Raw genomic sequence first — 16,105 nt, forward strand, 5'->3', positions numbered from 1 at the left:
AATTTCTGGGTTAAGGACAAACTTGTGTTTTAACTTTAGTAGATAATGCCAATTTATATTCTTAAGAGCAATTCATAATGAAAAATTGAAATTAAATTATTTGAAACTTATGGTGAAATTTGAATATCCTGAAAGTTTTCTTTGTTTTCCAAAGTGTTTGTTGTTTAGAAAAAATCAAATATACAAAGAAAACCCAACAAATGTTATTTTATAGTTGCCAGCAATGCAGTTCTGGTTTGATCAAATAATTTTTTCTATGTGAGTAATTTTTTTCTTTTTCTCTTATCCTTAGGATCATCTTTCCTTGTGGGTTGGCAGGCAGTTATAGGACTGCAAAATGGGTCTTCGGATTCACTTTGTTGTTGACCCACATGGTTGGTGCTGCATGGGTTTGATTGTCTTTGTCTGGTTATACAATATTGTTATAATTCCCAAAATTGTCCTCTTTCCTCACTATGAAGAAGGACACATTCCAGGCATATTAATAATAAGTAAGTTTCTAGATCCTAATTTTCTTGTATAATTAAAGATTTTTCTCACTGTGAATGTTTTTGGAATATAGTGCCACTATGATAACCTTCCTTTTAACATATTTGCTATTTTAGTAGTGCTATTAATATTTGGTTATTTGATAAATTATGGAAGTTTTAAAAAAGAGGAGTGGCATTTATATATATGCAGAGTTAGATAAAAGTGATATGTCCATATTTATCTAACTGTACAAAACATAAAGATCGGTTTGTTTTTAAAAAAGACACAATGGTGATAACTTGTGTGTTTCTGTGTATTTTTAATGTTTCTCTTGTGTACTTAATTGTAAATGTGGAAGTTTTGAGAATGGAGATGATAACTGAGAAATGAGAATTTCATGATACTAAAATTATTTGATCATGAAGTTTTATGATAACACTTTGAACTTCTGGATAATTATTTTGTGCTATTGTCAATTGGTGATGGCTTGCTTATGATTAAAATACTTAGTCGACATGATATATTTCATATGTGCATGGCATTTAGGGTTTTCATGTATATTACCTAATTTTGACCTCACAAGAGCTACGGGAAATATTAATATAATCTCTGTTATACAAATGATAAAACTGATCAGTACCATGCAGTCAGACCTGGATTGAGCACTCAGACTGTTTCCTTTTACATTTGCAGTGTGTTGTTTTTTATTCCCCCAACAAAATGCTTATATTCTTATTAATTAAGTAAAAAATGTAGAATTATGGTGACTGAATTTGTTTCCCCTACAATTATTTTTTTCTGGCTATTAATTTTAAAATTCAAAAGTTTCTAATTCTTTGTTGTCAAATTAAGTATCTTAAGATCCATCAAAAGGGACAATTGAACATCACTAATTCAGAGTAATTTTAAAGATAGCCAGTTAATGGAAAAGTTTAATTGTAGAAAATTTTTTAAAATGGCATTTTGATCCTTTCAAATATAGTATATATAGTAATTAAAAGGGAGCTCATTTATTTATACCATAATAATGGTATAAATGGGGAATCAGTGTTAGTAAATAATCTGATTTATAGTAAATTTATCAATTATTTTCATGCAAAATAATATTTTAAATTATTGTGTTTAAGATAGTCCTCTTGGCAGTATTATTTGGTGAGTAAACTCAATTAGTGATTTAATTTTTCCATCTTACCTTTTGAAAATTATTTATCCTGATGATGTTGATTAAAATGTACATTTTAAACTTTAAATATGCTTGTTGATAAACTATTTTGAAGGATAAATGACTAATTTATTTATTTCATTTATTTTTAAAGTATTCTATGGCATTGCCATATTTTGTCTGGTTGCCTTAGTGAGGGCCTCAATAACTGATCCAGGAAGACTCCCTGAGAACCCTAAGATCCCACATGGAGGTATGGTACTCTTCTGATTTATCAGTTTTGTTGGTGCCAAGATTATTATCTTTATTAATATATTTTATTCCCTTAAATATATGTTATTAATAGTTATGCATGTCATCTAACACCACTTTTAAGTCTTCGCTCATGTGTTTCTTCTCTAGACTTCTCTATTTAAAATTGCAATCTCCCCTGACTTCCTGGCTCTCCTTTTCAGTTTACTTATTTGTTTGTCTCCATCCTCCCATTCTAGATTTATTATATAAAAGCTCTGTGAAGGTGCAGATTTTTTGTTTTGTTCATTTGTTCACTGCTGTATCCCTAGTGTCCAGAAGAATCTCTGTCATTTAGATGCTCAGTAAATATTTGTTGAATGATATACAATTATCTGAGAAATTATATTTTTACTTAACAAAGGAATTTTGTTGATGTTGCCACTTACCTCATTATTTTGTAAATATAACATTGCTTGGAGTAAATATTTGTAATATTATGGATATGATTGCCTATATTTTTCCAAGTTCTAGCAATTCAATAAAAAATTTGAAAACCTTTTACTCTAGTGTCAGTTGAAGGTGATTTTTGATCCCCCTATTGGATAATAACCATTGAAACCACAAAAATGAATTGAAAATGTATTGCTTATTTTATTACATATTAGATATAGTACAACCTCGTTTGTCTTCTTTCCTCTTTGAGTCTTACTTTTTGACTATTTGCTATATAAGCTTGGAGAACTCTGCACTTTCTTCTAGTAAGAAATTTGTATGTCTATGAAGTACATTATATTAATAGAACTAGAATACTTTTTATAATAATTTAGTGGCTTCCAAACTTGCTACATATTAGAATCATCTGGCGAGCTTGTGAAAATCTCAATGTCCACGTCTAACCCCAAAAAAGTAAATCAGAATGCCTGGGGGGTAGGAGCCAGGTATCAGTATTTTTGAAAGAATCCGGGTGATTCCAGTGTATAGCAAAGTTTGGGAACCAATGCAGTAATACCTTGTGAAATTAGGTTAAGTGACAAGTCACTTATAGAGCCTTTCTTAAATCCTGATTGTTGTGTTTCAAGACCCATCATTTAAGGGTCTTGTTTGGCCCTGCAAATTTAGAGATTAAATGGGACTATTAAACTGATGTTTATGTAGCTATAGAAGTTTTTGAACACCATATTGAATATTTAGTTTTTATTAACTAATAGAAACAGTAGCATTGTCACTTAGCAGTTTGTGTGGGTGTGTGCATGTGTGTGTGTTTGTGTATGTGTGTCTGTCTCGAGGCAGGGACGGGGTTGAGGAGGTTGGCACTCTGCAGTCTGTACAAACTCCCTCTTCTTCCCAATTGTCCTATCCAAAAGCTCTCTAAAATATTGCATGCATGTGTTATCTATTTGAACTATAAAATCCAGTGGCTCCAGAAAATCAAAGAAGCAGGTTTTTTCTAACTCAGGATCCATTTCTGTCGAACTCTTAATTTGCAGTGGTCAAATACTCAAATGCCTGCGTACTGCAGACACTGCAAATCAGTGAGAAGGGCTAGGTTGGACTCTACTCAGCTACAGTGAAGTTGTCATACCATTAGATTGTTAGATCTTAAAAATTTTGAAGAAAAAACAGGGAATCCCAAAATTTATGAGGAAGTTTATGATTTTAAAAAAGGTTGGCAACTAATTTAAAATATTAAAAACATTGTGAGTACCAAATAAATTAAATCTGCAGGCCAATTGAGTCCACATCCAACTTTTAGTTTGTAGACTGTAGTGATGGAGGACACCATGGCATCTTGCTGACCGGATGTCTGTGCACTATCTTATCTCAGCTGACATGTAGCCTGTGTTTTTTCACTGATTCCAAGAAACTTCCCTTTTGCCCAGTTGAAAAAAATGCATGTATTTATCATATTTTAGTGTTTCTCCAAAGTCTTTTGATATTTCATATCATATGACCCTCATGTTTATTTTATGAGGTAGGTAGGCTGGACAATGTAGATTGTCCTTCCTGGATCGTACAGCCGGTTGTTGTAGAGGTGGTAGAGACTCAGAAGACCCAGATTCTTGTCTCCCTCATCTTTTTACCATGGATCTATAAACAGATTGTTAATTTCAGCTCTTTATTCACCTTTTTTATGATTCTGGGGAAAATTTAAGTCTTCATATACTTTTTGATGTTGGTTACCTGATTCTTTTGTAAATATGATTTTAACTTAGTAAAAAAATACAAAATTTTAACAGTGAAATATTATATAGCCTAAAGAATCAAAACTATAGAATAGTGCCATGTATTCAGAAATGTTTGAAAGTTGAACAGTTTCATATATTTGAAGTCCTCAGAAAAGGAAACTTAAAGTCCTAATATGTTTATGATTTTAACTATTTTTATTGAATTACTCTGAAATATTTTGTATGCCTTTGTTTTTTGTTTAAACAGAATGACTTCAGTAGGTATGTTATCCACTAAATATGAGGCAATTTGAATGGAAGAGAATATTCCATTTTACCATAAGAAGATCCCCAGAATTTAATTTTATAAACTTTTGGGCATGTAGATGAAATAGTCAAATGAAATCATCATGCATTTATATTATTTGAATTATTCACAAGCATATTTGAAATAACAAATACAAAATAATGCCTTAAGCTAGAAATATTAATCTTTAATTACTTTCACATTTTATGAAATGATTTTATTCAAGCTCTTAACTTTTTTAAAAAACTGCTTTATTGAGTATAATTTATATGCTGTATAATTTACCCATTTAAAGTGCATAATTCAGTGGCTTTTAGAATATTCACAGAGTTGTACAGCCATCACCACAATCAACTTTAGAACACTTTTTATCAAGTTCCTAATCTGCATGTTTGACATCAGTGTTTTTGTCATTACTAGAGCCATTTTTTGACACACTATTACAGAGCAAAATCTTCCTTCTAATGTTTTTAAAAATATAGCATGATTAGATGCTATGTTCAAAATTTTACCTGAGCTATAAGGATGTATGAGCTATTAATGATCAGGGTAATGTATTCACTTATAGTTTTGCTTTTTTCTTCCCTTTTATATTGTTTTTCTGAGGATGATCTGTAAGAGACATTGACATTTATTTCCTACATTGATAACTGATTAGGTCAGGGAACCTCTTTTAGGACCCAAGCCTTGTATTGATTTTGGCAGTTTTGAGTAATAGTTTTCTCCCCAAAACTTTACTTTATGATTTAAAATATATTAATTCAGAAAGGGGCCCTGAAAATGTTAGTCTTTTAAAAGACTCAAATAGAGGGTGATTCCTTCCTTTTTGAGGGATATACAAAACCAACCCAAGCATTGCTTTATATACATTCAGACATTTACAGCATTAATAAAGATCCAGATTAAACAATGTGATACTATTTACTCACATTAAGGAGCCTCAGTTGTTTATGGAGTTTGTCTTTTTGTTTTATGATTTGATTTTTCTGTCCCTTAAAATAGGTATGTGTTAGCTTTTAATTTTTCTATAGCTATCATGCATTATCAGTTGAATTCTCTTTCCCATAGGCTTTTGTTTTATTAGGTGGCTAGTACAAAACTAGGTAGGTAATCATCAAACACCAGAATGTATCTGTCACCAAGATCCTATTTGGATACTAGTAAATCCTGAAGAAGAAAAGGGAAAAGACTAAAATACTTTATGGATATGTAGGATATGTAAAGATGGATAGATTTTTTTCCTTGCTACTAAAGACCAAAACACATTGTAGATTAACTAAATTTATAGAATTTTACAATAGTGATTTTTTTCTTTATGCCCTCAACACACAGGGACGTGTGCTTGCGCATGTGTGTGAAACTAACTTTTTCTAGGTATTTCTCATTTTAGATACTTCTGTGGTATCTTCACTTTAGCTAAAAGAATGGTTTAAGCTCTTTCTTTAAACCAACTTAGGGTCCAGACCACAGACTGGCAAACACTTCTTTACTTCAAGGCCTGATAGTAAATATTTTCAGCTTGATGGGCCATACAGTCTCTGTCACAACTCCTCAGCTCTTCCACTGTAGCACAACAGCAGCCACAGACAATATGTAAACGAGTGGGCATAACAAATAGAACTTTGTTTATGGATACTAAAATCTGAATTTCATATGATTTTTACATGTCACAAATTATTATTTTTTTCAATCACTTAAAATTGTAAAAATTATTCTTAGCTTACAGATCATACAAAAACAGGTGGTGGACTGGATTTGCCTGCATACTATAGTTTGCCAATCTGTGGTCTAGACTACAGAATTATAGGCTTTCTCTGACTATAGCCAAATGCTCTCTTCTTTTCTGAGCATAGAACATTTTAGATATGAAATGAATTTATTCTCTAGAATATAATGAATACACTGTATTTATGTTTTAAGGGACTAATTTACAAACATAAAGTTTTTATGTTGCCTTTGAGCAAAAATTGGCTCATTGTGGAGAGTCTCCTCCCTGTCTGTATTCATGGAGATGTGTTAATTCAGAGTTTTAACATTGGGATGTTTGGTAGCACTGATCTAAGAGGAAAAAAATGACATGCTTGTGACATCATAATATGCTACATATTAAATAAATTTTCATTTCAATTGCAGTTAAATAATACTAGTTTAATTGTATCTAAATTAAGCTAATATTGTTGCTTTCTCACGAGTTTTCATTGAAATAAGAACTGTAAGAAATAAAAGAGGATTTTCTTTTAAAATGATAATTTCTCAACTTCCATATTGTTAGAACAATTAATTTGATACAGGTTTCTTCAGAGAAATCTAGAGCAGAATGTTTTTCTAACACTTTACTATATAAAATTCCAGTATGTTGATGTTACTCCTGGCCATTAAACTAAAATAATAGACTTCAAATAGGACATCTTTTTAGAAAATCGAACACTACCTACCATTATCTTCTTTACGTTTATTTAGAATCTTTCATTGTTTTTTATTTTAAACTTTTCCTAGTTTGGCAAGCATTAGTGATTACCTGCTGTGAGCTAGGGTCCCATTCTGAATATAATATTCACTCTGAATGTAGGAGTTAGATTAATCTTACTATGCTCATACTTTTAGTGAGATTATGGGGTAGTTTAAACATAAGTGATAAAAATTTAAGAATTTTATAAAATTAAAATTAAATATCAACATATATTAAAAATATATATTTGTATAATAAAGCAATTATCTTGGAAAATGATGCACAGTTTTTCTGGGTTTGATTAGAGCAATTTATAAAGAAAACAAATGCCTTTTCTCTATGCAAACTTCATGTTATCAGCACAGAACTTCATTGTGTGCTTTTTCACTACAGTCCAGAGGGAATTGCTTCTGGTGGTAGTTCATAATTTTGTAAAGAACTCTTTTATTTCCATTAAATAGTAAAGTTCTTATCACCTTCTTCATTACTGAAACTATTGTGATACCTCTTAAGGCCACGTGCCATCCTTCTTCAGCCTGCTCCTCTACATGTTCCAAATGAATCTATTGATATTTTAAAAATTAAATGGTTTAGGAAAACCAGGACTCAGCATTATTTCTTCTTTAGAGCCTTTAGAAAATAAAATTTCTAGAAATTAATTGGTTTACATAAAATTATGTTTTAATAAAATAATTTGGTTGGACTTTAGGGTTTTGTCATTGGATTTTACTTATATTCTAGAAATATGTCCAAAGCCCAAATACATTGTTTTTTATCCCTTACTTTGACTATAAAAATAGTGTTTTATTTTTATAGTGTTTAAAATTACAAAAACACAAAATAAGACATACATAAAATAGAACAGCAACATTTATGCCAAACACGTTTACACTGGAGGCTTAGAAGAAGAAAAATCTCTTAAGGGATATATACTGAAGACTTCCTATAAAAATCCTCTAAACATTTGTTGCTAAATTTTAGTGTTCCTCTTTTGCCTTCATTAAATCGATTTTAATTTCCTTGTCTAGAAAGGGAGTTTTGGGAATTATGTAACAAGTGTAATTTGATGAGACCAAAGCGTTCCCATCACTGCAGCCGCTGTGGCCACTGTGTGAGGAGAATGGATCACCACTGTCCATGGTAAGAAAAGAAAAGAATAATTCACTTTCAGTAAAAAAAAAGTAGTAGTAAAAGTGAAGTAAATCTTAGGACTTAGCTGTAGACAAAAGTTATATTAAAGTTATGCGGTTTTAAAAAAATCTTAATAAGGATATCTTTATTTGATCATATAGTTCTGTTAACTCCGAAAGTCATTTTTCCACAGAAATCCTATCTTTTGTAACAAGGAGAGATTTGAGCAGAAAACTAAGAATTAACATGCAACCAAATATACAAAAGGACTAAGGTACTTGTTTTAAACAAGGCAGTGTATGTAAAGCATTTAGTACAGTATCTGACAAGTAGGAAGAACTTAAATAGTAGCTATTTCTAGTTGTGATAAACCATATACATCCAAGTGTTTCCATCTCCTTTCTATTTGTTTAATTAATTATATATTTCAAATACCCTGAAAAGCCCCATGTTATCCCTTAAGCCTTTTAAAGTATTATGTATTAGATATGTATATTAGCATTATGTACATATTGGATGTATATAAGTGATAATTTGCTGATTCTGCTGAACTTTCAACATTCTGGTCAATAGGGGGCTGTCTTGTAATATTAAAGAAAATGTTCAGTTGAGAAATAGAATTTTTGAAAACAAATGCTGTGAGAACTCTGTATTGTAACTCATTTCAAAGCTGTCACAAAAATCTGTGAAGAAGATATTGTTTTTAATTCTGTTTTCCTAGCATTGGATCTCTGTATAAATATTTAAACTGCTATAGTATAGCACTTTATAAACAGATCTATCTATATACAGAGTATTTGTACAGACATGTATGCATATATACAAAGTTAACTGCATAATAGGCTTTTTAACCCATTGACTGCCACAATAGAAAAAAATTTTTTCCTTGGGGCCACAGTGTTTTATTACAAAAATAGAATAAAAACTTTGAAAACAACGATTCTTTCCAATTTAATGACAAATTTTATTTTCTGTGGGTGAGTTATATGCAATTAAGTCAATTAAATTGTCAATATTAATTGTAACAATAAGGACATCAACAAGTAAGATTTTCACAAACCATTTGCAGTGTTTTGTCCAGGGGCCAGCCATCACGTAACAGGTATGCTACAGCATGGCAGTATGAGTTGCCTGCGCACCACACGGCTCCCAAGGTAAAGAGAACATGTGAATTACATATGCTCAATGAGGCCCCAGGCTCAAAACTAGTGTGAGTTAAATACAACTCACATGGGAGTTAATATGTTAAATTTATAACTGCATTTATCTAAAGTTGACTCAAGAGCTTTGTCTTATAATGCTGATCAATTTAGAGTTTCCCTTATTTTTGATAACTTGTTTTGATAGACAACTAATTACTAAACTTTTAGTGGAAATTTGGTTTTGAATATAAACTGATGATTTAAATATAAGCTAATTTCCTGAGATTAGGAAAAAATAAGAGCACCTTAGATAAAAGCACTTTGTTACTATATGAAAGTTTAAAAAATTGTCTAAGACTGTCAACAAGATAGCATAGTATATGACATAGAGTTGCTGTTCAAAAAATGTGCCTCGCATTTAAACAGATTAATTCCCAAGTAATTTTCTAAAGCTCAGTGATCTATTTGCCATCACAGTAGTAACACAATTTAAAAAGCTAGATAAAACATGTATTCAGATAAGTGGTAGTCACACTGAAAAACTTAATTTTAAGCACGTTTTCTAGTAGTGTTTTTGATTAACTAAAAATATAAATGTTCATGGTGCAGTTGGATATTTATGCTTCCTTTCAATAGTTTAAAATTTAAAAAAAACTGTCAACTAGGAAATGTTTTTGTAGAAATTAGTGATATTTGTTTATTTTTAAGGGATATGGACTAACTTGTTGGTGACCAAAGAAAGTGCTATTTAACCTAAATTCTAACATTGGGATGATTTATCTGTTTCTAGGCTTTCACAATTTTAGTCAACTTTTCAGAATATTGGTAGGAGGGAAGGAGAAGTAGAAAAGATTGGAGTATCAGAAAGGAGGGTAGACAAGGGCCCTAAATAGATTCAGAAATTTTTATGAATGAATTTCCTAATAGAGCACTTCTGAGATTTTCAGAGAGCAAGGGAAATGTACAGTGTAAATTGTTAGCAAGGAGAATTTTTGATGTTTTGAGAAATTGCATTATCTTAATTGCCTAACAGCTTTAGTTATAGAGGCTAATTCTCAGATTGCCTCCAAGTTTTCTATATTTCTTGCTCTGATCATTCTTTCTAAGTAGTTTAAATGTTACAAAAAGAACTCTTACATATAGATTGAGTACCTTAGTGCTTTTTAAAGCTCTCTGGTTAAGAAGAATGCTGTGATCAGGTAATTGTTTCTCAAACTTTTTGGGGACACGAAGGATGGGACAAGAATAAGCCATCTTTCATGTTCCAGCTGTTAAAGAGCATTTTTGAGTGCATATGTAAGCACACTTCTCTCATAGCCCTGCTTGTAGATAACAAACACAATAAAATTTTCTTGTTTACAAAACACATGCTCTTTCTTAAGTATAAGAAATGTCTCCACAAGGTTTTCCATTTCAGTTCTGTTTGACTTTGATGACACACCTTAAAAAGAACAATTTAAACTTACAACTGGAACGTGTTGTATCTTTTTTTTTTAGTGATGGTATAATGCTATTTTGAAATTAAAACATTTGTGCAAGGTAATTTGTAGTTTTGAGCTATGCTTTTCTGCTGGAATTTAAAATACTTTGAAAATTTGGGTACAACAAATTACAATAATAAAATATTCTGCTTAAATTAGCCTTAAAAATTTTTGGATTGTAGCATTAATCCTTTTCCCTGGAGTTTACTGTTGTATTGGTGGAAGTATGGCTCCAAGTATTTGCAAATGCTTTTGAATACATTTTTATTTTCAGCAACCAGGGATTTTTGTAGTAAAAAAAAATTGCAAAGGCTTAGCAGTTACATTAGAGTGGCAAGTTTAAGCTATTTTACTTTAGAACATTCAAATTGGTCTCCCCAGCTCAAATGCTGTAATGGAAGAGTAATACACAGGAAAAGAGGGTTCTTGCTCTCTTGGACCCATCTTTGCTGACTGTGTGTGCTCTGGCTAATGGCTTAATTCCTTTGTTTCTGTTTCCATATCAATGAGACAAGGAGACTACCATCTTATGTTCCTGCCTGCCTGAGTTGAGGTTGTTGAGTTGAAGGGGGATCATTCGTATACATGGACTTCCTTTGTAAAGTAATGCTTTACAAATATAAGATGGTATATTTATATCTTTGCACAGTTTTGTTTTAGGTTTGAGTGGCTTTAGGGTATCTCCATGAAGTTAAGCATAGGTGAAGTTATTTGTATTTATTTTTTGTCTTACAGATCCTGAAATGAACATCTTATTAACGTTTAAAATATTGTTTCTTTTTCATTTTTTCTTCAGGATTAACAATTGTGTTGGTGAAGATAATCATTGGCTTTTTCTGCAGTTGTGTTTCTACACTGAACTTCTTACTTCCTACGCACTGATGTTTTCTTTCTGCCACTATTATTATTTTCTTCCACTAAAAAAGCGTAATTTGGTAAGAAATGTTTATATGCACTAATGGTAGAGCAGCTGTAGCAATAGTTATTAACATGTGATTCTTTTTAGTGCAGAAGATTAAAAACAAAAACAACAGAAATATATCCCCAAATTGGTGAATTTTAAAATATATTGGGACTGAGAAAGTAGACGCTTGTCTGACATTCCTTTTTAACCAAATCCATTTGTAATTATTTATTAGTGGATTTCTTTAGACATCAACATATTCAATCTTTCAATGTATGTGTCTTGGTTTAAAAATATCTAAAATAATGAAAATAGAGGTAAAATGTTAACTTCTTATTTTTCTGGAATAAAAACATACAATTAGTTTAATTTTTAAAGGCTCTCAAAGGAACAGTTATGTTCTTGAGAAAGAGGACTTTTTCCGTTTTGACTTTTAACAGTAATGATAAGATGAATTTGCAGGATGTTTTAAAAAGTTATCCTTCAACTATATTATTTGAGGCAGTGTTTTCCCATTTTGTAGAAGAACTGCAGTAGATGTTAAGACTTGCCCAGAATGGTGATGGTGGTGGTGGTGATAATAGCATCAAATAGAATTTTTGATTCCTTGACTATATGTCAACACTGTGCTATGGGCATCTCATTTTCATTCTCACTTTAATGCCTACAACAACCACGTGAGGTAGGTATGATTCTCCCCTCCACCTCATTTTTATAAATGGGGAAACAGAGACTAATAGAAGTTAAGTAAGGTACTGAAGGCAGAAAGCTAGGAAGTGATTATTCAACTGGTTTTAGTTATAGAGCTGGGATTTCAAGCTGATTTTGTATGTGTTTTGACAATTATTTTTTCTATTTTATTTGGACTTGGATTGTATTTTTTAAAATACTGTGCGTGTGTGTGTGTGTGTGTGTGTGTGTGTGTGTATGTGAGAGAGGGAGAGAGAGAGAGAGAAAGAGTGAGAGAATATGCAAGTATCCATGTGAGGACACAAAGTGGGGGGTAGGGGAGAAAGAATTATACCCTTGATGTGGAAGGGAATTTTTTATTCCTATTGATACCAGTTTATACTGTTTAAATATTTTATATTTAAAAAAATAAATACAGTGGTGGTACATACAGTTAAATTTTGGGATGAGAGAGAGTGAAAAAAGTCTTTAAGTTCTATCTATATATTTAGATATTTTCAGTATACATGATCATTTTGATTAATTGAAAGAGGATATTTGCTGTTGCTTGGCTAAATATATTAGTGGGGCCTTGTAGTGATTATGTTTACTGAGCAAGTAAAATTAGATACTAATAACTGAAAAAAGTTCCAAAGGGAGAATTTTATTAATAAATATAGGTATTTAACATTTTCATGCTGAGAATATAGTACATGCTAGTACTATAGTTTTAGAAATATTTTATCTTATTTATAGATTTAATTGGTATTATAGTTAGAACATATAAAAGATTATACACATTTCCCAGAGTAACCTGTTTCAAATAATTGAGCCTAATAAGAAAAGCATGAAAATAAAATTGCTTGGTAGGACTAAGGTCATATTTTTTTAAAAAGTGAGAAAGAAAATGTAGTGGTCTCAATGAAAAACTATCAGAGGCTGTCTAAGAGGGAATGCATTGTAGTGTAGTGCAAGGATTGGCAAACTGTGGGCCTTGAGTTAAATTTAGCCCTCTACCTGTTTTTGTTAATAAAGTTTTACTGGAAAACAGCTACTCTCATTTGTTTCTGTATTGTCCATGGCTGCTTTTGTGCTACAACAGCAGAGTTGAGTAGTTGTGACAGAGACTATATGGTTTGCAAAGCCTAAAATATTAACTGTCTTGCTCTTTACATTAAGTTGCCAGTGTCTGGTAGTGGACAGATCTTGGCTTTGTGAACAGACACACCTAGGAGCAAACCCCAGCTTTCCTTATTACATGTGTAACCTTTGGCACATTATTTAATCTCTCTGAGTTGTAATTTCTTCTCCTAAAATGTGATTAGCAATGAGATCAAATGAGATAATATATATAAAATTATCTGGTATATGATAGACATTAAACTTGTATTTGATTTTAGTGAAAGCTCTCAGAAGAAGGGAACAATTTTCTTTGGCGTATTAATTTTTATCAAAAATTTACAGACCATTTTAGAATAACTTTATTACTGAGAGATTGATGACTAAGGAAATTCCAATAATCAAATAAGGATGTAATGATAATACTTAACTGAAGGATTAAGACATTTCAAATTACAAACTGATTTGCCTCTCCAAGTGAATGGTAGAAACTGGAGATATTAATGGCAGTTAGAGAAAGAATTGCTTTTTTTATGGAGAAGCTGATTATAGGTTATTTTGAATATATATACTCTCTAAATATACTATAGTGTGCATATATATGTGTGTGTGTATGTATATGTATAGCATACTGAATGTTGAAAAAAGACCCGCAGCATAGAAAAAGTTTATTAAGAGATTAAAAATTAGACCAGGAAGAAAATATATAAAAAGTGAGTACAAGTTGGATTTTGAAAAGTCAAACCAGATTTTCTGTAGAGGAAACAGTTGTAGAAGTAATGCAGGCGATTTTCTTGTAATCTTCATAGTATGTTAGTCGATAATATTACCAAATGAAAAATAATTAGTTCACATTTGTTATAATAAAGCTACTTTAGTAAATTATAACAGTTCTAGGGATCTGACAGAGTTATTTATGTCTAGCAGTGCTGAACAGTAATTGTTCTTTTAGCCTGTTAAGCCTTATAGTATCTTTGTTGTATTAAGTGGGGTACTTTTATAATTACCATCATATTAGGGGTGATGAATGGGGAACTCAAAGAGGTTATGTTGTAATATTTCCAAAATCATTTTGCATCTTAGTGAGGAATTCAGTGTTTTTAATCTTGTTTAAAATATATTCTCTGAATGAATGAAGTGATTTATATACATTATCAAGTCAGGTATGTGGAGAAGAGGGCTTTACCATAATGTTTCCCAATATAAGAAAAGACAATTTCGTTATACAAATTTAAATACATAAAAACAGAAGTTTATTAGCAGTGTTTTTCTTAAATTTACTAGAATAAAGCTAAATTCTAGGACTAGAATTATAACTAAAATTGTAGAAAGTATTTTATAATTTATATAGCCCCAGATATTACAGGAATCTGAAGCAAATGAATTTTCAGCTCTCAATATACATTGAAATGAATTCTAGTCATTTCATTGATTTAGATATTGAGAATTTGCAGCTGTATTACTGAGTGCATACAAACTTAGAATTGTTATATCTTTATGGTAGATTGACACTTGTATTATTATAAAATATATCTCTTTATTCATAATAATTATTGCCTTATAGTGTTTTCTTTTCCTGTCATTAGTTTAGCTATATCAGCTGTCTTTTGGTTAGTGTTTTCATGGTATGTCTTTTTCCTTTCAACCTTTCTTGGTTCTGATGACTCAATGTGTTTTGTAGACAGCAGATGTTTTATTGTTTTTTCCCCAATGAATCTAATAATCTTCGTTTTTTAATTTGAAATATTTAGTCCATTTTTATTTAGTATAACTGGTATTAATTCTATTGTCTTTTTATTTATTTTCTGTTTAACCATTCTGTTCTTTGCTCCCATTTTTCTCTTTTTGTTGCCTGTTTTGGAATTTCAGTTTAAAAAAATTCCAAATTTTCGCTTCTGATGGCTTTTTCTTTTACTCTTCTTTTTATAGTTTTCCTAGAAATGAAAGCATTCTTGATTGTTTTTACAGTCTAATATAAGTTAGTACTTGGATCATTGTCCATCTAATGAATTCAGTGGCCTTAGAATACACCCTACCATTGTCATCTTTGGTATTGTGGGGTATAAAATAGATGTAGAACTAAATCACATGACAAGAAGATATTATTGTTGCTTGTACATTATGTGTTGTAATATTATATATGTTATATGTTGTTTATATGGTCAATATTCATTTTGAGTTATCCATATCTAATTGCTTTTCCTAGTCCTTCATGTCTTCATAAATTTTTAAGCCTTTTCTTGCCTTACTTTATTTTCTGACTTTTAGTACAAGTCTGTTGAACAAATTCTCCCATTTTGATTTACCTCAAAATACTTTTTATTAATATTTCCTAATTTTTGAAGGATTTGTTGCATAGCACAGAATTATAGGTTGGCAGTTACTCTTTCAGTTGTGAAAAGATGTTATTCCATTGTCTTATGGTTTCCATCATTTCTGTTATAAAGTCAGTTGTTGGTCTTATTGTTACTCCATTGAAATGTGTGGTTTTCTCTGGCTGCTTTTACAGTTGTTGTTGTTGTTGTTTGGTCTCTGTATTTTAGCATTTATTCTGTGATGTGATTTGGTGGTGTTTTCTTTGCTGGAGTTTCTGTAACATCTTGAATCTGTGACCTAATGTCATTCTTAAATTATGGAAATTTCTTGGCCTGTATCACTTCAAATATTACTTCTGCCCAACTTTTTATCTTGCAGTTCTGAGATTCTAATTATATGTACATGGAGATCTCATTGCACTGCATATGTTTAGCATTATTTTCTTCATTATCTTTTTTTCTTTTTTCCCACCATGCTTCAGTCTGGATATTTTCTGTTGACCTATCCTCTGGTTGACTAATCAGGTCCTGTGCTCGAATCTACTGTTAAACTCTT

At 31.0% G+C, this 16,105-nt stretch overlaps 1 protein-coding gene across 2 annotated transcripts in view; it reads left to right on the top strand.

The window, feature by feature from the left end:
• ZDHHC21 (zinc finger DHHC-type palmitoyltransferase 21) overlaps positions 1 to 16,105 on the top strand; it is a 62,403-nt gene that overhangs the window by 13,527 nt on the left and 32,771 nt on the right. For both annotated transcript variants that reach the window (XM_045562764.1, XM_045562765.1), the window contains exons 3-6: positions 293 to 491; positions 1,788 to 1,886; positions 7,817 to 7,928; positions 11,339 to 11,477. In XM_045562764.1, the coding sequence (XP_045418720.1) occupies positions 338 to 491; positions 1,788 to 1,886; positions 7,817 to 7,928; positions 11,339 to 11,477 (504 nt within the window). In that variant the 5' untranslated portion in view covers positions 293 to 337. The remainder of the gene's footprint in view (positions 1 to 292; positions 492 to 1,787; positions 1,887 to 7,816; positions 7,929 to 11,338; positions 11,478 to 16,105) is intronic.

Source organism: Lemur catta, chromosome 10 (assembly GCF_020740605.2).
Source record: "Lemur catta isolate mLemCat1 chromosome 10, mLemCat1.pri, whole genome shotgun sequence".
Lineage (NCBI taxonomy): Eukaryota > Metazoa > Chordata > Mammalia > Primates > Lemuridae > Lemur > Lemur catta.